This window comes from Lactuca sativa, chromosome 8, assembly GCF_002870075.4.
Source record: "Lactuca sativa cultivar Salinas chromosome 8, Lsat_Salinas_v11, whole genome shotgun sequence".
Classification (NCBI taxonomy): domain Eukaryota; kingdom Viridiplantae; phylum Streptophyta; class Magnoliopsida; order Asterales; family Asteraceae; genus Lactuca; species Lactuca sativa.
Window position 1 is genome coordinate 209,204,576 of NC_056630.2, and position 27,976 is coordinate 209,232,551.

The following is a 27,976-nucleotide window of genomic DNA, read 5'->3' on the forward strand; positions in this document are numbered from 1 at the left end:
TGGGTCATCGTGGATAGATTGACCAAGAGTGCTCATTTTATTCCGATTCAGGAGAGCATATCGGCCGAGAAATTGGCCGACATCTATATCAGGGAGATCGTGGCGCGGCACGGGGTGCCGGTATCGGTGATCTCGGACAGGGATGTGCGTTTTACTTCCAGATTTTGGAAGAGATTCCATGACGAGTTGGGCACTCGTCTGCATTTTAGCACCGCCTTTCACCCGCAGACGGATGGTCAGAGCGAGCGGACCATCCAGACTCTAGAGGATATGCTGCGGGCGTGCGTGCTAGACTTCGGTGGTAGCTGGGATACCTATCTTCCCCTGGCCGAGTTCTCATACAACAACAGCTACCACGCGAGTATTGATCGTCCTCCATTTGAGATGTTGTACGGGCGAAGGTGCAGGACCCCGATATGCTGGGGTGAAGTTGGCCAGAGAGTCATGGGGAGCACCGAAGTGGTGCTCAAGACGACCGAGAGGATCCAACAGGTCCGGAGCAGGCTTCAGACTGTTCAGAGTCGGCAGAAAAGGTACGCCGACAAGCGTCGATCCGACTTGGAGTTTCAAGTCGGGGATATGGTTCTCCTGAAGGTGTCGCCTTAGAAAGGCGTCATTTGATTCAGGAAGCGGGGCAAGTTGGGCCCGAGATTCATCGGACCGTTCAGGGTTGTAGCCCGGGTGGGCAAGGTGGCGTATAGGTTGGATCTGCCAGCCGAGCTCAGCCAGATCCATAGCACTTTCCATGTTTCCCAGTTGCGGAAGTGCTTAGTGGACGATTCAGCAGTAGTGCCTTTGGAGGATATTCAGGTTGATGACAGCCTAAATTACATTGAGCGCCCAGTCGCAATCCTCGACAGGAAGTCGAAGGATTTGAGGAACAAGAGGGTGGAATTAGTGAAGGTGCAATGGCAGCACCGCAAGGGTTCGGAATGGACTTGGGAGCCGGTGGACGAGATGATGGAGCATTATCCCGAGCTGTTTCGGGATCGAGCAACAGACTTCGAGGACGAAGTCTAAAATAAGTGGGGGAGATTTGTAGCACCCGGTTCCTGGTACGTAAATTTTATTTGAGTATTTCCCTTCTTTTAGCCTTGGACTCGGCGAGTCATAGGTCCGACTCGCCGAGTGGATGCGGGACCCGGGACACGTTTAAGTTGGCGACTCGGCGAGTCCATATCCTGGACTAGGCAAGTCACATCTGTTGGATGAAACCCTAAGTTTCAGGGGTTTGCACCCTATTTAAACGACTTATCCGCCCCAACCTCGCCCCCATTCACCCTCAGAGCCCTGTATCTCTCTCTAGCCTTGCTTCCTTGTGAGTTTGAAGTGTTTTGTGGTGTTCTTGAAGTTTCTTTGAAGGAAAAGAAGAGGGAATCAAGAAGAGGAGAAGGAGGCCAAGCATCTATGTGTCATTCCAACGTTTCCCCTAAGGTATAGCTCGTTTCCCCTCTGTTTTTAAGCTTATTGTCCCTTATAGCTCCATTAAAGTCCTTTTTGAGCCATTTCCAAGATTGTGTATGCTTGAGGGTTTGTAATAAGTCGATTGGCCTCTAGATCTAGGCAAGATTGAGCTCCAGGAGCTCAGATCTGTTAGCTTTATGGCCCCATGTTGCTTGTCCACCCTAGATCTACCCTTTTGAGGCATTTTGAACCCTAAAATCCATATTGGTGAATATCTACACGTAAAGTTGGAAACTTTACGTGTGATTCGTGTCCTAGAAGCCCAGATCTGTGAATGGCATGGACTGGAATCGAGCAGATATGTGTATTTAGTGGGTGCATGGCAACGACTCGGCGAGTCGTTTATGTGACTCGGCGAGTCTGTTCGCGAGTCTCCGAGTTTGTCCCCTTTTCGTAGTGTCGAGTGAGCAGTGAGTCACGGGGTGTGACTCAGTGAGTCGGAAGCTGAACTCATCTATGGAGGTACTCGGCGAGTCAATGCCCTGACTCGGCGAGTTCAAGGCAATCTCCTTAGATCAATAACAGACTCAGCGAGTCGCAGCATAAGTGTTTTTCGGATGAAGATGGACTCGGCGAGTTGTTCATACAACCCGACGAGTCTTAGCATAAGTGTTCATCGGATGAAGATGAACTCGACGAGTTGTTCATACAACTCGGCGAGTAGGATGAAGGACTTGAATATCAGTTTAGAAGGTGAACTCGTCGAGTCATCGCCTAACTCGACGAGTAGGAACGAGATTCAGGGCAATCGTTTGAGTAAGGACTCGGCGAGTTGGAAAGCCAACTCGGCGAGTCGGGTCAACTGAAAGTTGACTCTGACTTTGACTTAGGGCATGATCAGGGGTAAAATGGTCATTTTACCCAAAGGACAGTTAGCAGTGTTTGATTGAGTATGTTGTGGGGATTGCAGCCGGAGGATTTCCGGAGCAGCAGCAGCAGCAGTAGACAGTTAGTTCCCGATCAGATCAGCAACTACTTCGAGGTGAGTTACCTTCCAGTAGCGGTGGGTCTACGGCCACAATGTCGGCTCACCAGTAGGAGTTGTATGTTAGATGATTGTCTTTGTGATATCATCTAGGTTTGCTACTACCTGATATGTTATATGCTGGCATGATATGTATATGTGATAGTTGTAGAGTTCGGTTGTTAGGACCGAAGGGTAGGTTAGACACCCCAGATATGTCTGACAATACGTGATGATATGTTTGCATGCTGGCTTGTTATGTTATATGCGATAAAGGTAGTAAGAGGGGACTAGTCCCCGAGGATCGGTTGTTAGGACCGATGGGTAGTCAGCACCCCAGAATGGCTTGACATGGGTAGTCAGCACCCCAGAATGGCTTGACACGGGTAGTCAGCACCCCAGAATGGCTTGACCGGGTAGTCAGGCACCCCAGAATGGCCTGGCAGTATGTATGTTATGTGTTGTATGGTATGTGGTATGATGGGGGAACTCACTAAGCTTTGTGCTTACGGTTTTCAGTTTTGGTTTCAGGTACCTCCTCAGCTAGGGGAAAGGAGCCGGCGCGGTAGCAGTATGTCACACACACACTCTCTGGTTTCCGCATTTACGAGCTTCACTGGGATTTGTACTCTGATATTTTGATTGGTTGTATGATTTGGCTTTTAGACATGGTTCACGTTGTGTTATGGTTTGATCAAACAATGTTTTTAGTTATTAATATTTTCTAAAGTAATGTTTTAAAACAAAATTTTTGGTCGTGAAAATTGGGTCGTTACAGTACGGTAGCCAACAAACCTTAGAGCAATCCAGATATGAGCTGAGGGTCGGGTATGGCATGCCAGACTCATACTAAGGGATCATGAGCATTCCATATATGATCTAAGGGTCGGGTAGGGCATGCCAGACCCGTACTGAGGGGTTGGTGTTAATCAGTCTGAGGACTGATTTGGTCGGCGTGCAAGCCAGTCATAAGCTGTGGGCCTGGGGGCAAGCCAAACTTATGCTGTGGTCTCAGGGGTAATCCAATCTTTTAGCTGTGGACCCATTGCATGGTGTTATTGTATATGTGTTATTATGTGTGTGCTGGTACTTTGAGGGGACTCACTAAGCTTTGGGCTTACAGTTTTGGGTTATGTTTCAGGTACCTCAGATGATCGCGGGAAGGAAAAGGTGTGATCGTGCACATCTTCGTATTTTGTTTTATGATTTTGGGAAAACTCTGATAACAAACATGTTTTGGAAACTATTTTGTAAACAATGATGGTTTGTGGATTGGTTTTAAAAGTTTAAAATTTTCATTGATTTTATGGATATTCCAATTTGTGGTCTCATGCATACATTAAGGCATTTGTTAAAGCTCTTTTGAGCTCTAAGATCCTCATTAAGCCATGCATGCACGTAAAGTTGGCAACGTTACGTGATAAACCGCCTTAAGAAAGTTAGGTCTGAGTTGGGGTTGAAGTCTTAATCGATTAAGAGCTAAAAAGTGAAAGTTTGCCAAAAGGGTGGAGTACGTTGCGCGTACAAGCCCTTAAGAGAGTATGCTGAGTGTACGAGATGAGTACGAGCTGAGTACGCCCTGCATACTCAGCAGTGGGCTTCGGTTTCGGGGGCTCTTCGGTTTTGGGTCATGGTGGACTTTAGTTGTCTTGGGCCTTATTGGGCCATAAAAATTCTATTAATGGGTTGTTAATGTTTTATTGAACTCTTGGTTGTAGGCCCAGGAAAATGAGTTTGGGCGCAATTTGGAAAATTGGGCCATATTGGGTTTTGATTGATTATTATGGAAATTAGCCCTTTGGACAGTTGGATTGGGCCTTGGCCTTGGGCCAAGTTAGGGAAATGGTAAAAATGTCTTTTACCCTAGTTTGGACTCTTAGTGTGGGTCGGGATCCGATTATTGATTGGATGATTATTTTGTGATTGATAGCGCGAGGATTTTAGCGGGCCAACAACCAGAGATTTATCTATGAGATTCAACAATGTGAGGTGAGCCTCCTCACTAAGTTTAATAGGTCGAATGCACTAATGTTGGCTCATGGTTTATATGTTAGGATGCTAGATGTTTGTGTGACTCTTGCATGTGTTATGTGATGGTATGCTTATCGAGCAAGGCCCGATGCCAGGTGGGGCCTGATAAGTATATTGTATGCTACTTATTAGTATGTGTTTTTATGCTTATCGGGCAAGGCCCGATGCCGGACGGGGCTCGATGACTGTATGGTATGCTATTCTCTTTGTGATTATCACTTGTGCTAGCATGATTATATGTTTATAGGATTATATGTATCGGACGGGGCCCGATGTCAGGCAAGGTCTGGTGATTGACAGATCTGTAACCCGACCATGGCTCAATATCGGGTGGGGCTCGAGGCCGAGTGGGACTCGATGTTGGGCGAGGCGCGTTGTGGGGAGGGGGCCCAATATGTGTTTATTATGTATGTTATGTGGTATTTTGGATAACTCACTAAGCCTTGTGCTTACGATTTTCAGTTTATGTTTCATGTACTTCTGGTTTGAAGGGGAAGAGCCCATGATGATTGCAGTGCACACACCACCATATTCCGCATCCTGTGATTTACTATGATATTTATGATGTATCGATACGTTTTGTTCCACATTGGTTTCTATGATGTTGTTTTTGGGATTACTGTTTTATTAATTTAAAAATGAAATTTTTGGTCTTATTTTTTGGGACGTTACATAAGAGACATAGGAAAACGGGAAGAAACAAGAAGAAATCTAGGAAAACGAATAAGGAAGAAAAAGAACTAGAAAGCCAGAAACATATGAGACCAGTTCTTAATAATTCCTATATAAGAAACATCAATCACAGAAGAATTAGGTTCAACTATTATGAAAATTAATTCAAAATCAATTAGCTTGTGAAAAAAATCACAAACCTACAGGCACCAAGAAGAAAGCCAAGAAAACGAACCAGAAAGAAAATGGAAAATGAACGAAAGTGAAGAAGGAGGCTGAAGGATTGAAGCGCCAAAGGAGGAAGAAGGAGTTCGAAGGACTGAAGCGTCAAAGAGTATATTAAAAAACTTGGGCCCCTAAAATTTTTGGGTCTTGTTCCACTGCCCAACTTTCCCCTTCCCTACACCGACCATGGGCATCATGCTTAAATACGAGAGAAACCCTAAAATCATGGGCTTGGGCCAAAACAGATGCTACATCGTGGCCACTTTACTACCATGTCCTAGTACTCATCAAATAGAGTCATTCCATTTAACTAATGCTACGTCATAAGCATCCATGCACCACGTTGTGGCATGTAGTTCTTCCCAAAAACTCCATCCTTGATCCTGTCAAGTATTAAACTAAACCAATCTGGAAAACGAGTATTACAAGATTGGTGCTTTATAGACATGCATGTCTTGAACTCAAGATGGATCAAAATGGGACCAAAATCCCATGCATGGATTCAAAACTACACCAAAATGCATATCCAAAGCATATAACCTACAAATGACCTCAAGGATCCATAAAGGTGCCAACTTTATGGAATCCTTCCACCAAACTAGCTTATAATTGAAGAAGAGGAGACAACACTTTAGATCTAGCAACATAGAACAATAACTTGGATCTTGAACACTTACAAAGGTCCAGAGATGCCCAAACAGAGTCTCAAAGCTGGCTAAGATGCTCCTTTCACCACAAAAGTATTTTTCTTCCTTCAAGAACCACCAAAAACACCAAGATGAGCTCAAAAATAGAAGATAAAGATTAAGGTTTCTTCACGAAGGGGGGGGGGGGGGTAGGAGGTGATGGAGGCTGAGGGTAGAGAAAACACTAACCATCACTTCCTTTGAATATGATCCAAGTCTGGAAATTAGGGTTTGCCCCTAATTTATTTGTCACGTCGTGTTACCTCAACGAAAAAAGGCACCTCATATCGTCATGCCACGTCGTGGCCAACACAAAACTCATAATTTACTTTAAATTCCATACACCGAGGATTTGGATGTCAGGGCCGGTTCAGACGGTGGGCAACCCGGGCGACCGCCCAGGGTCCACGTCCCCAGGGGGCCCAAAATTTTTCGGTTATGTAGTGTATATATATATATATATATATATATATATATATATATATATATATATATATATAAATTAATATCTAAACAATTTTTAGGGCTTAAAGTTGATTCAAACTCAAACTAGCTCAAAAGATAAACAATTTGGCTTGCTTGTTATTGCTAATTGTATGCATTTATAGTGAAGAATAAATGATATTTTTTTTGAATCTTTATCATATTTATCTTTAAAGGCCCGGACCCCATATACGTTTGGACCGGCCTTGGATGTTACATACTTTAGAATGTTGTATTGTACATCTTTATAAAACATAAATTGTTATGTATGAAGAAAAAATGTTGTGTACAAATTACTTCCCTTTGTGTTTGATACTTTTGACTTTCTAACACCTAAGACACTTGAGCTCCTCAATAAAATATAACGATTTCAAAATTTATATATGTAGCCTTTAAAAAAAAATTAGTTTCCTATATTAAAAAAAAAAATTAAAAATTTACTTAATCCACATAAAATACATATATAAGTGACTTATAGATCAGTATTTAAGTTGTAAAGATTCACCTCCCAATTCTTAAAAAAATTAGCAACTCAATTTGTTAGTTAAATGTATCGGGACATGTCGAAACAATAAATAAATCGTTTGAAACGTGTTTTTTTTTGGCAAACTGGCAAAAGCGTCGTTGAAGTTGGTAACTTATATAAAACTCGGAGAAAAGCGTCGGGTAAAGCTGACCCGAATCCAAAATATGCGGGTGTACTTGCACTACAGCTATCACTATGTAGATTCTCGGTAGTGAAAATAGGCAACAATTACATTTAATCACGTTATCTTTATGAAATTTCTGTCTTTCTGGATCGGATAACGGATAAACCCTAAAACTCAGAAAGGATCACACCTAAATCAAGCAAATTGGAGATACAAATCTTCACTGTTATCTCCTACAAATGGATAATCGATTGCCTCCTAATTCAGAGAAGTTTCATCTTGCTCCACCTGATAATCGACCACCCCCAAATCAATTGAACGCGGAATTAAGGTATGAGTTCTTAATCTCAGCTCATAACAACAGAGCTTACGTATTTCGAGCTGTTTTGCTCGGTAACGGAATTTAAAATGTTAATAATTTGAGGAATTAAGATATGTTTATGAGTTGTTCCTCTCTGGTGTTGAAGTTTCATATCATTGGATTGAGAACTTCGCGTTATGAGCAAGTATGATTCAGTATGATGTAGTTCAATGATTCTGAACTTTAGATGACATGCTTTTGGATGAGGGATTTGGCTTGATTTGCTTAATTTTGGTATGTAATGTGACTGTAACTGCAAGCAATAATTGTCTGTAAGATGAAGTTCAATGATTTAGAACATTAGCTTTTATACTTCACTGTTTAAGTTTGCTAGCTGCTAGTATTAATGAACAGTTTTTCTTGATTTAGACTGGATTGGAATTCAGTTCCATTCAAATCCTGCTTTTAGTTGCAAATGAGTACTGAATTGAAATCCTATGGAATTTACAAGATCCTTTGCATCAACTTTTCATGATTTCATCCTAAAACGCATTGAATTCAATTCCAAGCACTCCTTGTTAAAAATACTCAGATATCCCTTTAACCTAGAAGTTCATGTTAACATTGTTAAATTACCCCTTTAACCCTAGAAGTTCACAAGTAAGTGCTTCTTGCCTCTCACTCTCCATCTTCTTTCCCCTCATTTACCTCACCAACACCTGTGAATTCCAATCCTGTTTCTGCCAACAAAACACATGACATAATTCAATTCCTTCATATTCCAATCCATTGACAAATTCCAATTCCTTCGAAAACATTCTGTGAAGCAAGCACCCCTTACACTATGTTCTCAAGTTTGGAGAGAAAAGCAAGTTTAAGCTAGGAGAGTGGATAAAGGAAAAAAGAAAAGGTGTAATAATTGTTTTTCACTCTCTTAAGTTGGAAATAATTGAAAAGAAAACATTTTATTTTAATTATTTTTCATGTTAGTAGTTTCAATACACATCTCCAGTTGCCAACATATATATATATATATATATATATATATATATATATATATATATATATATATATATCCACCTTCTTTCTTGTACTGTGTTTGACATGCATTAGATTGGGACTAAATCAGACAAAAAAGGTGGGACATGGACTCACTCTTGATTGTTTGTCTGTGCAAAAGACATAAATGCCCTTCTCACTGAGTCATGCCCCTGATTGTTTCTCCCACTTGACATTTGTTTATTGCTTCTGAAAGGCCTGGATTTGAACATAAAGACAGAAAGCTTCAAAAGGCTGATCGTGAGAAGCTAAGGAGAGATCGTCTCAATGAGCAGTTCACTGAATTGGGAAAGACATTAGGTATGTCACCATATTTTTGCTATATAATAAGAAAAATGGATAAATTTCTCATCTCTTCATCTCATTTATATAAATAAGAATCTTATATCATTATTGGTATATAATGTTTTGTTGACTCTTTATAGCAAAAACCATAAAGTAAAAAGAAACACCTATGTATAGCAACACTATGTTCTATAATGTGTTGTCAATGTATCCTGTATTCCTGTTTGTATTCTGTTTCTTTTTTAAAATTATTCTGTTAATGTTGTTGGATATATTGTAAGTTTAATGCTAAAATGCTGTAAACATTGAACAGATCCTGATAGACCTAAATTTGATAAGGCAACTATACTCTGTGATACAATCCAGATGCTAAATGATTTGACTGCTCAAGTCAGCAGATTAAAATCTGAGTATACAACACTCACTGAAGAATCCCGTGAGGTAACTTTCCAAATTTTATTATTTTTTTTAGAAATAATTAAGTAAAATCACACATTCATGACTTTTTGCTATTATAAGTCAAAACACATGTATCTGTAAAGTAGAAGATTTAGTTTGAATTTTGAAAACAATCGGTTAGTGTTTGGTTAATTTTGTATGATGGAATTGGGGAAAGGTTGGAATGGAATGAGAAAAACTTGTTTGTTTTGCATGGTGGAATGGAATAGATGATTCTTGAAGGAATGTGATTCCTTCCATTTGTTAAATTTCATTCCACCATGGTATAATATAGAAATTGGCATTATAACTCATATTTATTCGTGTGAATTTTAAATGACACAGATATTAAAAAAAAATAAAAAAATTCATTGTTTTGATTAATTTACAGTTTTGTTTTATAAAAATAAATAGAAAGTATAGTGTTTTGTTACATTTTTTATTTTTGTAAATAAAAATTTCATTAAATCATAAGTAAATAATGTATATTGTAGAGCATTTAATGAGCCGGGACGAAAGTTGTGACCTTTGGTAAACCACAGGGACCGTTTATGTAACATTGTCTTCTTTCTATTACAACATTGTAGTTTCAACTTTTTTCTTATTAAGAAAATGTAGTTTGGATAATTTACCCAATTATAACATTGTATTCTCACCTTTTTCTTATTAATCTATCTAATTATAAATATATGATATATTGACATTGGTTGAATTGAAATATTGAATGATAATAGTTGACTCAAGAGAAGCATGATTTAAGAGAAGAAAAAGCATCCTTAAAATCAGATATTGAAAACCTTAACCTTCAATACCAACAAAGGGTTAGGGCTAGTAGTAGTATATACCCATGGGGGGGTCATATGGACCAATCAGTTGTAATGCAACCCCACCCCCACCCCCACCCACCTACCTACCCCTACCCTATCCCTATGCAAATGCCAATGCCACCTATGCACCACCCACCCATCCAACCCTACCCTTTTTTTGGCAACCAAAATCCCTCAAACCCGTGTTCCACTTTCTTTCAATACGTATCTCCACCACCTGTTCACCAACCCAGTAGTAGGTCCCACGTCTCTACCAGACAACCTTCTAAAAATAAGTCATCAAGTGGAAAAAATGAGGACTCTAATGATGTTGCTACTGAATTGGAGCTCAAGATGCCTGGATCTACACTAGATCAGGTTACATTTTCTTCTATTTCTTGCATATAGATATAACTGGGTGTTAAGAGTAAAAATGATGATGTTTCATATATATTGTATACTGTAGGAGGGGTCAGGGGGTGAATCAAAGTTGAAGAAATCACATAGGAAGGAGAATAGCATCTCAGATGAGAGCTCTCTTAGTCCTAGTGGCTGTTCATCATCTCATACTGTACAAGCCAGCTCATCAAATAGTGTCGTTGGCGGCCTCAATGGTAATGGTGGTGGTCACCGCTAGGACCACCGCCATGCCACCACCACTTTGCATAGATTCCTAACTTTTCACTCTCACAAGTCACAAACAAAACACAGGTACTTCAAAAAAAAAGTTTAAATCCACTTTTTTGGTCAATTATACGGTTACATGATGATGATGATGACATGTGTTTATCGTATCGGCTCCTTGTATGTATAATGTATGTAACTATTGTTTTATTAGAAGAAAAATAAAGGAAGTTATTTAATGTATGATTTGGATCAAATATGAATTATAGCCTAGGCAATTTAATTAATATTTTATAGCATATAATATAAGGCATGTTTATTATTTTGGATTTCATTTTTTTCTCCTTGGTCGTTGCATTTTTTTTTTGTTGTTGAAACGGCCTTGCGTATTGCATGTGACGAGATTCATATCTCAATCTTTAATACTTGATTATTTTCATGTAACTTGGAATTGGTTTTGGGTTATAGTTTTTATATTTTATATATAAATTAATTTATGGGATACTTTCGTAAGAATAAAAGTTACAATTTCTAGTTTCTAGTTTTCAATAATCAGCTTTCCGCTATCAATTAAGAACTGACTCGAGGAATAAATTTGAAAAAAAAATAAACAAATATCTGAAATATCTTAGTCACATAAGAATTAATTTGTTTGGGCAAAGGTTTTGGGTCCATTTGGCATTTAGATATTATCGATGCCAGGCCACTCACTTGTTATCTATCATTTATACACGTGTCAACAATATATGCGACCACCGATCTTTTTAATTGTCTCAAATAAATAATTTTCTATCTACTTAATTATTAAATAGTTTTATCAAATCAAGGATTTGAACTGATGCAGATTCATTTATTATGTAAAAATATATTTTTGATTTGAAATAAAAGATCATTAATTTATCATAAACTTAATTTTTTTTAGAGAAGATAAATTAAAAACATGATGTCTCAAGTCAATCTGTTTATGATATAATGTGCTAAAGTTTAACCCAACTTGGAATCATAAAAAAAAGAATCATCTACTTTGGAATATAATTGGTATTTAATAATTTTAAATAAAAGATATTACATCTACCACTTGGTTTATATCGCCATCAAAAAATGTTCTTACGAATCCTTGGAACTGTATTCATGTACTGCGTGGTCATCTTATGATACTTGTTGTAATAATGATCTTAATATTTCAACTTTCCATTTATAATGATTATGATGAATATCTCTATTTTAAAAAATAGAGCAACTCAAGAAATTACAAACATTTGAATTTACTTAACAAATTTTAAATGGTTGGATAAATCGATATTAGTAAGGAGACAAATTGACAAGAATGCCCTCGTTGCTTTGAAAGATGGCATCTGGACTTTTTGGTTGGGCGATGGGGCACACACAATTCCCATGAGGCCCATCCCTATCAAAATAATAAGTATAGGTGGAGTGATATGTGGCACATGTGATGGATGCGCCATCACATATTTATCATCATGTATGTGTCTTTTGATTATTTGTTGAAAATAACATCTAGTTAAATTACAAGTAAGAGTAATGTAGTTTTACACTTTTACCCATTTTTCAAAAATAGCGTTTTTCATTTTGGAATATAAATTTAGAACCTGATTTATTATAAAATGGATGATATTCACTCGTTATACGTGTAAAATGTATATAGATTGAACGATAAATTAACATTAAAATGAAGTAGTTAGATATATTTTAAAAGAATGTTTATTGAGTTTTATGTCAACCTAAGTAAGGCGAGAGAGTGAAAATGAAGTGAGTATCTAAATAAAAAAGTTTCTAAGCTTTTTAAAACTTATAACCACATCCGTGGACCATAATTTTCAATTAAACCAAAATCTTTCTTTTCGTTACTTAAATTTTAATTATTTTCAGTTTTAAAAGCGAATTAATCACAGTATAATTATAAATCAAGTATGGTTTTGGACAGAATTATTAACCCAAAAACTGAATATCCATTCATATGTGATTATCTAATATTAAATGACTATTCTTTAATTCCACACGGCTTAAACCCTCTTTGGTTGATAAAATAACTAATAGTAACAAAATAATCAATTATTTAAATATTTAAAATAATCAGTTATTCAATATTTAAAAACAAATATAAATATATTTAGTTACACGCCCCAAGGGGAGCGTAAAAAAGGACTTATCGTGTAAAACAAATCACTATCATTAAACTCATCGCCTCTCGGCCACCTTTACACAGCAACCACAGTATCCCTAGTTCCACCACTCCTTACCAACTACCGCCATTTTCGTCGCCTCCAACCTCCGAATTAGGGTTTACTATGGCGATGGTTTCAACTTCTCTTACACCAGCATCCCAGCTCTCCGGTGCTAAATCCGCCGCTGCTTCTCCGCCTCTTTTCTCCGGACTCCGCCGCTCTTCGAAGCTCGAGTCCGCTTCACTCTCCACAACTCAATCGTTCTTCCAGTCTGTCAATTCTCACATACGTCTCTCCTCTGCTTCTACACGACCTTGCACCGGCATCGTCGCCATGGCCGGCACCGGGAAGGTAGATAGATATACATGCTTTTTTCATTTTATACAGATCTAATGTTTGATATATCCGTTCCAATTAAATCTCTTTTGCTTGGAACGATAATCACACTCTCAATGCTAACTTAAGCAGCGAAAAAGTAAAAGAATTGAACACGGCTCTGATTTTTTTAGTATTGCAGCATTCCTTGGATTTCTATTTATAGTCGTAGTATGTTAATAGGCGATTTTTCAATTAGTAAACTGGCTATTAGTTCTCAACCTGTAATAAACTTGAATTTGATATTGGGATAAATGTAAGAACTAGCCGAATACTTTCATCAATCTGCTTAGTTTCTTTCCTTTCCATTCAACATTGTACTTTAATTTTTTCTATTTTGTTAACAAGGCATTTTACTTGCAAAATGTAACCCAGTTATAGTGCCGATTTTCTCAATATTAGCTACTGACAATTGATATCTGTTCTTTTGTTACAGTTCTTTGTTGGAGGCAACTGGAAATGTGTAAGTGATTGTGCCTTCAATTTTCAGTCACAATAAATTTGAAAAAATTAAACACCAATTTTTGTACTTTCACTTATTTTCTTTTTATGTGGCATTTTTGTAACATTTGTTCTAGAATGGGACCAAAGATTCAATCAAGCAGCTAGTCTCAGACTTGAACAGTGCAACTTTGGAGCCTGATGTTGGTTAGTTTTCTATCTTCATCTCTATTTCATTCAACTGTAACATAATCTAATTATCTAATTCAATTTTACATACAAACTGCTTTTATCCACTAGACTTTATAAACCTATTTGCAAAAAAGAAGAGAACTTTAAGAAGCCTGCTAATTGTTCTATCATATTAATTTTGGTTGCTGTAAATAGCAACACATTTTATTTCTTTAGCAATTCATGATTCTTGATTTCATTAGATCTGAGTTTTAGTTCTTTGACCTCTGCAGATGTTGTTGTGGGACCCCCTTTTGTCTATATCGATCAAGTAAAGAGCTCTTTATCTGACCGAATTGAGATAGCTGCTCAAAATTCTTGGATTGGGAAAGGTGGAGCTTTTACTGGAGAAATCAGGTATTCATCTTATTTGATATATAATATAGGAAGGATTAAATTCAAGAAGTTCCAATACTTTACCACTTGTAAATTGTAATTACAGTGCTGAGCAATTGAAAGATATCGGATGCAAATGGGTAATTCTTGGGCATTCTGAGAGGAGGCATGTGATTGGGGAAAACGATGAGGTTAGATTTATAAATTCATTATCTTCTTTCTATTTTCTAAATCATAAAAAGGTGAAAATCACATTCTAAATCACTTTAAATACCAGTTTATAGGTAAGAAGGCTGCATATGCATTAGGCCAGAATCTTGGAGTAATAGCTTGCATTGGAGAACTATTGGAAGAAAGAGAAGCAGGAAAAACTTTTGATGTTTGTTTCAAGCAGTTGAAAGCTTATGCAGGCAACCTTTCATTTATTACATCATCATCATCCTACTTTTTTGCTTTTTAAAAAATCTACCCAATTATAACATTATTTATTTATTTAATACAGATGCTGTGTCGAGTTGGGATAACATTGTAATTGCATATGAGCCTGTATGGGCTATTGGAACCGGTAAAGTGGCCTCACCAGAGCAGGCTCAGGAAGTACACGTGGCAGTCCGTGATTGGCTTGCAAAAAACGTCTCACCTGAAGTTGCATCCAAGACACGTATCATCTATGGAGGTATTTCATTTCAAATTATTTGTTTATGTTTAAATAAATATTTATTTGTTTATGTTTAAATAGATATTTATTTGTTTATGTATCACAGGATCTGTAAATGCTGGGAACTCAGCTGAGCTGGCGAAAAAAGAAGACATTGATGGATTTCTTGTTGGTGGTGCTTCTTTGAAGGTATTATTTATAAATATGTTGAAATAGAAAATAAAAATAAAAATGAATATTAATTTATTATATCACGCAGGGTTCGGATTTTGCAACCATCATTAACTCTGTGACGGCTAAAAAGGTTGCTGCTTGATGTCTGTGTCCGTGATTATGGGCAAAGTAAGTAGTGTCATTTTTAGTTAAGATTATGATGTTAGTGCCATGTCAGCATCAGCAACTTGAATTGTGCAATTTCTTTTTCTCACACAGGCTTTGCTTTGTAATAGATGTCATCATCCCTGAGTGTACAAGACTTTTGGTTATAATTCTTGAAGAAAACAAGAATACAGAATAATATAATGTGCAATAAAGTAAATGTCAAAATTTATTTTATGCTCTGTTTGGTTGCTAAAATGGATGAAATTCAGTTTTGTCGGAAATAATTCAATTTCTTACGCAGTAGAAAAGAAAAACTAAAAATTTATCTTATTAGCTTGTTTATTACAAATGGTTTGTCATAATTCATACTCAAAGAATATATACCTTAACCTAACAAACCCCATCTCCAAAGCAATCTTACCCTTTTGAATGTATATATGTACATGAGGGTGTGATAGTTGGAAAATAAAAATAGCGGGTTGAGACAAATGGAGCGATTTGACCCGGACTCAAAACACGGGTGGAGGGCCCAAACATTGTCATCCATCTCATTGCCACCTCTTCCTTTGGTTGGGTTTCTTGCCATTGTTGTCTTCTTGTTGTCTCTCTCAGAATACTCAAACTTCAAATCTTGGTCGGGTTATGTAGGTATTAATTTCCAATTATTACTATTCTTAATGCCGGTTATTCTTGTCTTTTTCTTGTCTTCAAGTTGGATCATTGAAGGTCGGTGGTTTAACTTGGGTTCACGGAAAAGAAAAGACTTGATGAACACAACTCAGGTTTCTGATGAATACTGACCCTTGAATAACTTAAAAGAAAACAAGCAATGTTATGTGTTTATGTTGGAGTTGTTTTTTGCTTTAATTGTATATGTTTAAGAGAGAATGAAATGGATTGCATCGTTGGAAAAGGTTGTATTAATTTTGCAAATAGTGTTGCAAAATAAATTTAATGTTTATAATGTTGATATTTGTACCTAAAAGAGCTTGTAAGTGTAAAATTTTATAAATATTTTTTGGTACTTATATCAAGCGTGATGGAATCATAGAAAGCAACAATAAATTTTATAAATTATTGTAAGTATTTTTTTTCAAAGGCAATTAGTTAAAATTTCATTTATAATTTTGTTGATTGAACATTTTTTCCAACTTCAAGAGTAAAAAAGGGAGCTTTAGAAAAAGTACACAAGTGCTTCAGCTTCAAGGAAAGCATATTATATATATTTTGTGTCATAATAGCTGTTTTTTTTCTTTTCGAAAATGAATAATTGTTGTAATTAAAAACAAGTAAAATGTTATTAGGTAACGACTACGAGTTCCATTTTGTCAATTATTTTTTATTGGGTGGGTTGTTTTATTTTTCTACAACAAATTTATTCAAAAGTTAGAATGATTGAACTTTACAAGAATTAAAAATCATAATATGATTTTTAATTAAGCAAACCTAATTAAATTTTTTTCTACAATATCTATTGGAAATCCAACAAAACGACCAACCGATAATATTATCAAACAAAACTTCCTTTCTTGGTTTTCAATTGTTGAATATGGAGGCAGTATGAAATGATCAAATCGACCAAGAGTGTAACCGCTTCAATGCCTTTTTTTAGGGATTGAAAATCATAGTTGATCTTGTCATTAATCCAATCTTCAATAAACACAAACGAATGGACTTGTACAACATCTGCAAAATGGACCAAGACGTATGCTCTTTTTAGCAAAAACATATTTTTAGGACAATAAAACAAAAAATAAATAATTAAAAGTTAATAAATGAAATATATAATAAATATTATAACAGAAATAAACTAGAAGATTAATAAAGAGAAATTGAAAACGTTATGATTAAAGGACCAAAGTTGCCGGTTTGTGAAAGTTAAAATTCAACTCCTATTTACCAAACATGACTTGAAAGACATAAATTACTTAGGAAAACATTAAGTTACTAGTTAATTTCCAAGTCAAATGGTGATCTAGGAGTAAGCTTTTAAAGTTGAGAGACCAAAACCGTCAAATCCATGAAAGTTGAATTAAACCATGAGTTGGCACATAGGATTTAATAGGATAAAAATGTTAGATACATTATGGGGAATGGTCAAAATGAAATAATGGATGTTTAGTAAGTGAAATGGTGTTCATTTTAATAAAATTAAGATCCAAGGGTAGAAAGTGTAATAACATTTGTGTTATAAGGATGCAAACTTTTTCCCTTCTCATTCTTTGGAACATATAAGCCTTTGTAGAATCTTGGATGGGGTGATTTTCTCTCCCAACTAGAGATTTGAATCTCTAGTATGAAGTCATGGAATTACTTCTAAATCCGAAAATGAATGTTTTATAAGAGTTAGATTGATTTTTTAATTGATATTCTATAATTAGCTCACCAATTAATCAATTAATTTCCTATATAATTGCTTTTGGAGTTTTATGAGCTAAATCAAAACTCATATCATGTATGAGATCAATTCATTTGGATCCATGGAATTATTAATGAGATTCAAACTTAGAAGTTGACTTTTGAGCTTGAATCTGACCAAATCTTCACTTTATGGGTTAGTCATGGATTAAAGTATGTTAAAATGTTTCTAAGTTAGTTTGTATCATCATAGATACATATTTAGGGTGAAAATCTAACTTAATGACAATTACAGAGCTTTAAAGCATAAAAATAAAGAAATCGAAAAGGTTATTTTAATCCATAATCTAATGATGTTAGGAGTAAAATGAGATAATTAAAACATGTGTAATGGAGATATTAAAGTATACCAATCATTGAAAATGGTTTAAAATGATGTTAGAAGGGTTAGAACTTGATTTAGCAAAGTATGGTGTTATTATTGGGTAAAACTGTGTGATGTAGCAATCATACATGTCGTGAGGAATTAGGCTAAATTCACACGGGCCATGTATTAGCTTGATTCCCATAAATCACTTTTTCACAACTTTCGTATTTGAGGTCAGATTCGATTCCCATTACATCCATTGGTCCTTAGAAATGGGGTTTTACGACCTAAGAATTGGTGTGACCATGTATGAGCATTTTGGTCTTTTAGTAACTTATATTTATATTTGAAATCAATAGTTGGTAATGGAAGAGCACCAGAAGAATTTGGTTGAAGGCTATTCCATGCTTGGTGATGCTTCATACTTATAGTTGCACTTGGAGAGGCTTGGTGAAGTTTGGATCACCTTTAAGAGGCTTGGTGAAGTTTTGATTCTCTTTACCTCCATTAGTCCTTATATGGTGAATATATCTTAGAAATTGGGTTTTATGATCTAAGAGTTGGTGTGACCATGTTAGGATATTTTGGTCTTTCAGTAATCGATATTTGAAATCAATAGGTGGTAATGGAAAAGCACCATAAGAATTTGGTTGAAGGATAGTCCATATGCTTTGGTGATGCTTCCTACACATAGTTGCACTTGAAGAGGCTTGGTGAAGTTTGGATCATCTTTCAGATTTGTTTAATTTCTTTGAAATTAGTATTGTATATTTTTCAAATTGTAGTATCTTATAATAATTCAAATTTTAGATGTTATACTTAGTATTGTGTGTATGTGTGTGTGTGTGTATATATATATATATATATACATATATATATACATACATATATATATATATATATATATATATATATAGATTTTAGATTTTAGTATTGTGTAATCAAACAGAGAACAAGAGGGAGGGGGTGATGTAGATTCCGGGGGTGGGGGTTAGGAAACGAGGGATTTCAGGGACCGGTGGTGGCGCAAAGGAACTTATGCATGTAAATGAGGGATGCTACCTCTGCCACGTTTTGGACCCATTGACATCTCTTTCTCTCTCTCTCTTTCTCTCTCTCTCTCCTTCTCCCTTTATATATATATATATATATATATATATATATATATATATATATATATATATATATATATATATATATAATTCCTAAAAAACAAAAGATGATGGTTTGCTACTTACTTTCCATTAAATTAAAGAATTTCCAAAAAATAAATAATATCCTATCATATATTGTTTTGAATCAACACATTTACTCCTGTTTTCATCCACAAAAGTAGATTAAGGACGAGAACTTGTAAATTGTAACATCCTGTTCTGGATTGTTTTGTGATGATTTAAGGCCCATGGGCCTTAATCCGAGTATGAGAAGGTTTTGAGGCTTTGAAGGAGAAAGGTTTAGGCCCTTTTGGGATGTGGGTGAGGTAGGTTGTGTGATAAAAGAGTTCGGTTTGTGCTTTAGAGCCCAAATGTATTGTTAAAGGCGTTGGTTCGGGATTTTCATGAATTTTAGATCTGAGTTTCAGTGGGTTTTAGGAGGAATAAAGTTTATAGAAGTGTAGGGCTTCTCGTTACCTTTTCGTGGATATAAGGATCGCCATAAACGGATTTATAACGAAGAAGTTATGGCATTCGGAAGCGTACGATCGGCGTACTAGTGAAAAAGAAAGTACGCTGGGCGTACTTTGAAGTACGCTGGGCATACTGACCAGGATGGTCGCAGATGTTCTTCGGAGTACGCTGGGCGTATCATATGTACGATGGGCGTACACCAATCTGACATGAACCCTATTTTAGGGTCTTGGACCCTATTTAAGCTCCTTATTGTTGGGTTTTGGTATACTACAACATCTTATGGTGCACATACAACCCTAAATACCTTGGATCTATGTTTTCACTAATTATACATGCAAATGGTTTTCAAGGTATTAATCTTACAACTAGTATGCATTTAACATAAAAATATAATATACTAGTTAACATGACATACCTTTTGATGGAGCTTGAATTCTTGGTGTATTTGGCCTTAAAGAGCTTAGCCCCAATAGTGTGGAAGCCTCAAATGGAATCACAACACACCATGGACAAAGGATGAACTTGAGAGAGAATTCCATGCACACAAAAGACACCATGAACTCTAAAAAGATACAAGTGGCGATTTTGGGCAATGAAGTATCTATTTATATGTGGAATTTCTAGGGTCATGGATATAACCCAAATCCATACCCATGGATTTTATGATCCATGGTTCATGTGGCCCAACTCTTTATGTATCCATACATAAACTTGGTCCAACATGGATCATAAGCCCAACACATATAAATATAACTAATTATCATAATTAGTCCCCATAGATTTAATTAGTCTCTTTCGACCACTAAATTAATTCCAAATTAATTCTTGATCAATACTAATTAAAACATATGATTTCATATTAATATATTATTACTTATAATATATTAATAAACCATAAATAACCTTCTCTCAAAAGTCCATCCTAACAAGTTGTCCTGATGATATGCAACCCAAATGGACCATGCTACTCTCGGGTCAAATACATAGCAATAATACTTATGGGCTTAGACACCTAATCCAACAGTCTCCCACTTGGATAAGTCTAAAACTATTATTCAAGTATGACTCCAAGATCCCGACTAGCAATCGTAGCTCTTAAAGCCGCTGTCAAACTCTGAACAAATCAAATGACATGTCCAATAGATAAGGGATCATATATTCCTCCATTCTAGATATCATATGGACTGAGACATGGATTATAATCATTATCTCGATCCATTTGTTGTTTCCCGATTTTCGATTTATGACGACTGGCTAATTGAACAAATCAAATCAGTCCAGGCCCGGCCGAGCACTTTCGTTTGTCATCACCAAATCATCGAGGGGCCCACAGATATCGCTTTTATCCCGAAGGTAAAAGGAATGGATAAAATTCGACTCATATGGCTTGTTCTCCTACTTGTTGAATCATACACAAAGACACATTTTATAACATCGAGTTACCAATGCGTTTTCGTGCAATCAATATATAACCAACTCATAGTAACAACTCATATCTCTAGGTTTGAAGAATATAAGATATTATCGTCTCATGATCACTCGTGATAAAATCCATGAAGTGATTCCAATGAGCGCGGGTTGAATCCAATACTCATAACTTATGAGCACTCATGAGTGTTGTAGCCCTTTGTCCAACATCTTAGACCTCTACAAGCTAACCCATGACAGTCTTAATTCATATCTACTTCCAACATATGACCGACTGTGGATGGTTTGAATAACTTAGTCATCCAGAACGATGACCTAGTTTATTCTGGAAGTCAAAACATGCAAAATGAAACACAAGAATAATTGAATCGAATATGGTATCAAAACCTATGAAGAAAAATAAAACACCTTTTATTTATCACCATATGATTACACATTATTCATTGTATACTGTTTCAGCTATCAACTTTATTCTTGAATTTAAAACAATAGTTGTCCCATGCTCCAAGCATGTACACTATGTTTTCTAAACACTAGTCATGCCATACACCAAGTATGCATACTATGTTTGTCTATGATCTTTACTTTGTGAAATAGATCAATTGAACATAACTCCAATGATCCTTTTTTCATAGTCCCAAATCCTTACTGCAAATGCAAGAATTCCAAATTCATGCCATTTATTGAAATCTGTTAGATTCTAAACTTATATGCATTGATCCTCTTGTAATGATTATGCACAAAGTCAGAAAGACTTTACAACAAACATTACAGAGCATTCCAAAGGAGATCAACTCCTTGGAAACATCTTTCTTGCATTAAGTTTCCTAATCTTACATAGATTGAATAATTTCTAACTTTGAAACATTTCCATATTCCATTTTGACTATCACTTCTGAACAAGAGTTGCCTCCTTATAGATTATGTCAATATAGTCCTTCCATAATTATCACTATACTTCCAACTGTCCTCGAGCAACCAATCTTTGGTAAACCTTATATTGTCCTCGACAATTGTCTAATCCTTTTAGTCATATCCAATTTTAGACCTTTTCCCTTCTTAATGCCCCAGGCATTTGGAAAATTTTCGAAAGGATGAATATAGCACATGCAATCGATCCTATATCCGAAGCATATGGGATATGATTCACGATGTCTCACATAAAGATGAAGTATAATTTCCTCTCCCTTAATTATAGCAAAACAACTTTTTCCCAATTGAAACCTTTTGTTTTCTATAATTAACATTGCTAACTTGCAACCTTCATCATAATTATCATGCTCCCACTAACATGATGATTATTAGCATAACACTTATGCTCCCATTAGCTTTGACATGTACTCAGAAATCAGCTAAGCTTCTAGAAAAAACAATACTTTATTGACTTTCTTACCAAAGTTCAGATTTCTGATACTAGATTGCTTTGATAAAACTTTATCAATATCATACACCTTATCTTAGATAGCTCACAGGTGTGTCTAAACAATTTCAGAACTATGAAAAGGGATGCCGTAATCATAGTCTCAATTGTTTAGACCTTTGCCACTTCTCATAAGTCCATGCTAGTGTGTCGCTTAACCACACAGCTCAACTAACGACTTTGAGAATGCAAATATCACAATTGCTATCTACTTACAATCTACTTGGTGGAAGTGTTTCCTCACCATCATTTTCATGAATAGGAGAGAAACCTTATGACCCTTAGATTTAATGGTGTATGTGTTCTTATCCATGTGAATTGTCAAAACCATAGTCACAAGACAAGGATAATGACAAATCCAAACTCATATGGACTGAACTCAATCTTAATTTCTTGCCACCTGGCAGCTCAAGGGCCTGCCATTGCTTCCAAGTTGTTGTGCAACCAATTAAGAACTCTAAGAACTCATATGCAAAGCCAACTTTAACTGGAATGGGCACAGAATATGTCAACACGATAGGTTATAAACCTCAAGTTGTGTTCTAGTGAAGAACTTTAGGTTTTATTCTTGATTAGTTCTTGAGACTTTCAAGACCTTTAAGACTCCCACTGTCCTCTTGACATATAAGACTTTCTTGTCAGATATTCAAGAGACAGTGTGGATTCTAATCAAGACAAACACTTCACACAGTTGGCCTTAGTTGGTCTTTGTTTTATCCAAAACATCACAACTTACCAATTTCAAATGTACAAGAGTAGAAAACTTTTACTCTTACATTTGATAAGTGTTTTAAACCTTCTTTAAGACAAGTCACTCAAGTTACAATCTTAGAGTATAACTCTAAGAATTGTTTTTGGAACGAAGTATGAATCATCTTCTTGATTTAACCACTTCAACAATTCATAACTCCTCTTCTTAACTATCAGAATGCACTTAGAGGATGAATTGTGATAAGGTCTCAAAATCATTAAGATGGTCTTAAAACATGATACTAAAGTACTCTCCCATCTTTTCAGATTTGAGAAACTTTTATCTTTCTGCCTAAATTGATTCTTCTTATTCGCTCTGCCATACATTGGAACCTCTTTTCAATGTCTCAAAATTACACTTAAGCTTATAAGTATAACCATATTTACTGAGCTATAGTGTAACGCCCGCAGATCCGGGCTAGTCAAATTAGAGGCAATAAGTGTCGAAAATGACTTTTCGACAGAAGCTTATAAATAATTTGAACCAAGTTGTAGTATATGTCACTAGGTTTCCATATATATAAAGAACGCCAAAATCCGAGTTATAACGAAGAAGTTATGACCCGTCGAAGTTTCGTGACGGAACCGGCTCGATACCGGGAGGCGTAAATAGTGAATTTACGATAGAGCGAGATTTAGCCTTGGCGCTCTAAACGAAAGTCGTAGAATATGTTAAACTAAGAACTTCGATAAAAAGAACGCCCAAATCTGACTTCGTATGAAGAAGTTATGATTTTTCGAAGTTTCGGATTAGCAGTGTACAACCCGAAATTCGAATATTAGATCGAGCGATTTTTAGCTGACACGACCTGAACAAGAATCAAAGATCTAGTTAAGAGTAGCATAACGAGAAAAAGATGGGCGAAAACGGACGTCGGATGAAGAAGTTATGAGGATTTAACGGACCAATCCTGTCCCGGCCTGTTAAAAATATAACTTTAAAAATAAAGTCAAAATTAGCCGACAGAGTCTAAACGAAATTTGTAGATTACGTCTCCACCTACGCGTGGATATAAAGAACGTCAAAAACGGAGTTCGTATGAACGAGTTACAAATTATAATAGCATATTTACGTATTAAAATAAAGTATAAATCATATATACGTACACATATATATACATATGTATATATCATTAGAAAGGTATCGACGATGCGGTCATTATAAGACTAATGTTGAGTTCTTTCGACATTAGTTTAGTGCAAATATTGTTAAATCTATTTAAAATAGTATTATAAAGGGGTGTTTAGTTGTTTATATAACTATAAGGTCATTAAGTAATTATGGAGGGTAGTTTTTGTAAATTCAATTACTATAAATAAGAGGCTTGGGCTCTCATATTTCTTGCACCGTTCTCTTGATTCAAGAGTCTTTCTCTGCTTATCCCCCGAGCATTTCGGTCCCTCGGGATTCAACTTCTCTTTCTGTAGTTTTAGTATAGTAAGGTGAGCGCTGAAGCGCTGCACGAATCTTTCTTAGAAAGATTCAGCGACGAAGTTCTGTCCCTACAGAGCCCGACTCCTAGCTAAAATCCCCTTGTAAGTAAGTTATGATTACCCTATTTTAAATATAGTTTATATTTAAAATTAGTATTGTTATTATAAATTTATAATAAATATTTGAGCTATTATTATGACTTATATAAGTGTCGTTATAATATCTTTTTAACTACTCGCGGTACGGCGAATCTAGTTTAAAGGGCCACATAGGGTTGTTGGATTTCAGAAGTGCTATATGCCAAAATGGTCCTGCCCTCCGGTGTTTTATGTCTGGCCCCTGTCTGTACATAGTGGTTGGAAAGTATTGTTTAAACACTTATATAATAATAATAATAATAATAATAATAATAATAATAATAATAATAATAATAATAATAAGACTAATAATTAGTCACTGTAAATATTAGACTAAAATCTAGTGGTAATAATACTAGGTTTCGTCGAAGGAAACTATTTTAAAGTAAACGAAGCGCTGTCCGAGTACCGAGTCACCACCTTCTCAAGTGAGTGCATAGTCCCTTTCATCTTACACAGATATGAAGTATTTTAATATAAATTACGTGCTGTGTGTGCATATTGTCTGAATACTTGTTGTCTATGTTGGGTGAAATATTTTTATACATGTTTTAAATGATTTAAACTGTATATGTATTTTATATCTACAAAATGTGTTGGGTAAAACATGGGTAGATGAAATAGTTGTTTTGCGATAACACGATGGGAGACATCAATGTTGTCAGTGATCCAGTCATCTAGTGGAGTATAGATGATGACCATGGGCGATACTAGACGGTCCAGTGGAATGCTAGTAAGCTCGTAACCTGTAGGTGTTTTTGAACTAGGTGCTCATTAGGTATTTTGAACTGAGTGTGTTCACTACGTATCTTTGAACTGAGTGTGTTCACTAGGTATTTTGAACTAAGTGTGTTCACTAGTTACTTTTGAACTAAGTGTTTACCAGATGTTTTGGACTACGTGTTCACCAGTTGTAATCTATAAGCTTTGGTAACGATGGACTTCGTGCCGATTCCTTAGGATAATCCTTAGGAATGAATGAACGAGAAATAGTTGATTCTTAGGGTAGATCCTTAAGAGTAAAGAAGATAATGGGGATGGGTAATTGGGTTTAATTGCTTGATTGTTTAAACATAATAATTATATTATTGTGGGTTGAAAACCCTATGTACTCACCAGGTTTCCCAACCTGACCCACTCAGTTTATTTATATCATAGGTGTTGATATGAAGTCACATTACACTGAGAGATTAAAGAGATGTAGATCACTAGTGTAAATAAATGTAAGTTCTGTTTATGCTTATGTTTCTGTATTGACAATGACATCCCAAATGTTTTAAAATGAATAAAATACGTTTCTTCGAAAATGTTTTAATAACGTATTTATCGTGTTTTTCTGGGAACAAATTCCGCAACATTTTTATGAAAAGAAGTACTCTTACTTTTATAAAGCATAAACAAAATTGGTCTTTTTTGGCCGTGAAAATGGGGATGTCACATATAGTAAATTATGACAAATAGTATTATCGATCTTTTGTGGTGGACTCTGAACAGTGCACAAGAATGTGTACCCGATCCCTTAGTCCTTCACTTGACTCACACATCCATGTAAACAAGTAGTTAGTCTTAATTTTTCCAATGCTCGAAAGTTCTCATTCATCATGCTATACAACTTGCATGATTTCCAAGTTTCTATCCAACTAAAACTTGGGTGATGAGAATCTTTCCTTATTTGGTAAATTTAGACACTACCACAAATGAAAGAATCAAATTCATATTTCCACTCTTGCTCTTAATGGAATCTTATAAGCAACACAGATTTTCACAAATGCCATTGTAAGGATATTTTAAAATAAATAAAATCAAAAGATTTACCTTTTATTTTAAAACTTTGCGGAAAAACTTATCCTTACAATCCATATGAAAACTTGTTATCTATTCCTAAGCAAAATATCATAACTCCTAAGAAGTAGCTCAAGAATCCGATCTTCAAACTATGCGATAGAAATCCATCTACGCGATCAGATTCAACATATTCTTTCTTTAAGTTTCTTCACTTTTCTTTGATTCTTAAAACATCAACTTGTGACCCAGTCACATCATGTATCAAGAATCTCAGAATAGAAACTTAGCAGAGTTAGATAGTGGACTTTACCTTAAGTAGAGTCAAAGTTATTGACTTTAACATCTTTAGGTAAATTTGGCAGCTTCGCAACCAATGCCCCTTTCTATGGCAATATAAACATATGGGCCCTTTGGTAATAGGACTATCTCAGACTTAGCTTTTCTCTTTACCATTTGGTCAACCGAGTTGACTATGGCCGATCCCTTTCCATTGGGAAGAGAATGTTTTTTCTGGATTTCCAGTGTCATCATTGTCAATGTCCATAAAGTTTTTAGGAAGTTGATCTTAGCAAATAGATAAGATCATTAAGGGTCTTGTCATAGTCTGTTTCATAGGTATTCCAAAAGAACTCACTATGTGACTTAGAAAGTAGTTGAGCCACAAACTTTCTCAAGACTTTGACATCCAACTCTCCCGGCTTGTTAATATGTGACTACATCTCCAAGATGTGATCACACATAGACCTTTACTTGCCAATAGGCCTTGAGTGACCTTAAACTTTTCAGGAACTTGTGGGTGTAACGCCCCGTACCTAATTGTGAGTCCCCGGGATTTAAGAGAAATGATATTTTGGTCATCTTGTGGGAAAAGTGGAAAATGAGGGGCAAGTATGAAATTTGGGGACTCGCCGAGTACGCCCAGCGTAAGCTAGGATTACGCCCAGCGTAAGGCGTATATGGACGTGGGTGCAAGGTTGAGTACGCCCAGCGTACTATTAGAGTTCTAGAACCCTAAAATTAGGGTCAGCCACTATATAAGGAACATGTTGGTTCATACCCTAGCCTCCTTAAGCTCACCCTTAACCTTAGAAACCCTAGAAACCCGTATTCCCTCCATTGTTGGGTGTGTTTGGCCTTGGAAAGCTCATTTTGGCAAAAGAAAAGCTAGAAGATGAAAGGAGAAGTTGTCAAAGAAGGAAAGGAACGATTGGAGCTTGTAGATCTGAAGAGATATCATCCTTTGGAGCTTATTTGAGGTATAAAGCTTCTTGCTTGCCATTTATTTTGCATAGATCTAAGTATTGTGGAGTTTTAGCATCTTTCTTGTCCCAAAGTTCTCATCTTGATTCATGTTTTGTGTTGGCCGAGATTATCTGTCCTTTCAGACCTTTGGAGAGGTCTTGAGTGAGAAAAATGAGGTCCCAAGGGC

General features: G+C 36.0%; 2 protein-coding genes across 3 annotated transcripts; both read left to right on the plus strand.

The window, feature by feature from the left end:
* Positions 1–7,163: 7,163 nt before the first annotated feature.
* On the plus strand, positions 7,164–11,010 carry LOC111879222 (transcription factor bHLH121). Its single transcript, XM_023875693.3, has 5 exons — positions 7,164–7,506; positions 8,732–8,835; positions 9,134–9,261; positions 9,993–10,442; positions 10,531–11,010. Exons 1-5 carry the CDS (start codon positions 7,415–7,417, stop codon positions 10,699–10,701), a joined length of 945 nt encoding a protein of 314 aa, XP_023731461.1. The 5' UTR covers positions 7,164–7,414; the 3' UTR covers positions 10,702–11,010.
* A 1,857-nt stretch (positions 11,011–12,867) lies between these two features.
* LOC111879203 (triosephosphate isomerase, chloroplastic) lies at positions 12,868–15,475 on the plus strand. Of its 2 annotated transcripts, none has more exons than XM_023875675.3 (10): positions 12,868–13,225; positions 13,686–13,712; positions 13,828–13,897; positions 14,155–14,278; positions 14,364–14,448; positions 14,535–14,667; positions 14,760–14,933; positions 15,022–15,104; positions 15,175–15,257; positions 15,365–15,475. In XM_023875675.3, the coding sequence occupies exons 1-9, from the start codon at positions 12,998–13,000 to the stop codon at positions 15,229–15,231; spliced, it is 981 nt and encodes a 326-aa protein (XP_023731443.1). In that variant the 5' UTR covers positions 12,868–12,997; the 3' UTR covers positions 15,232–15,257; positions 15,365–15,475. The 2 variants fall into 2 exon arrangements, with proteins under 2 accessions (XP_023731443.1, XP_023731442.1); XM_023875674.3 differs by having other exon boundaries at positions 12,869–13,225; positions 15,348–15,475.
* Positions 15,476–27,976: the final 12,501 nt, after the last annotated feature.

Coding starts and splice junctions, on each gene's coding strand:
- LOC111879203 (XM_023875675.3), top strand. CDS start 12,998: ATGGCGATGGTTTCAACTTCTCTTACACCAGCATCCCAGCTCTCCGGT. Junction 13,226..13,685: donor CCATGGCCGGCACCGGGAAG/GTAGATAGATAT, acceptor CTTTTGTTACAG/TTCTTTGTTGGAGGCAACTG. Junction 13,898..14,154: donor AACTTTGGAGCCTGATGTTG/GTTAGTTTTCTA, acceptor TGACCTCTGCAG/ATGTTGTTGTGGGACCCCCT.
- LOC111879222 (XM_023875693.3), top strand. CDS start 7,415: ATGGATAATCGATTGCCTCCTAATTCAGAGAAGTTTCATCTTGCTCCA. Junction 8,836..9,133: donor TGAATTGGGAAAGACATTAG/GTATGTCACCAT, acceptor AACATTGAACAG/ATCCTGATAGACCTAAATTT. Junction 9,262..9,992: donor TCACTGAAGAATCCCGTGAG/GTAACTTTCCAA, acceptor GAATGATAATAG/TTGACTCAAGAGAAGCATGA.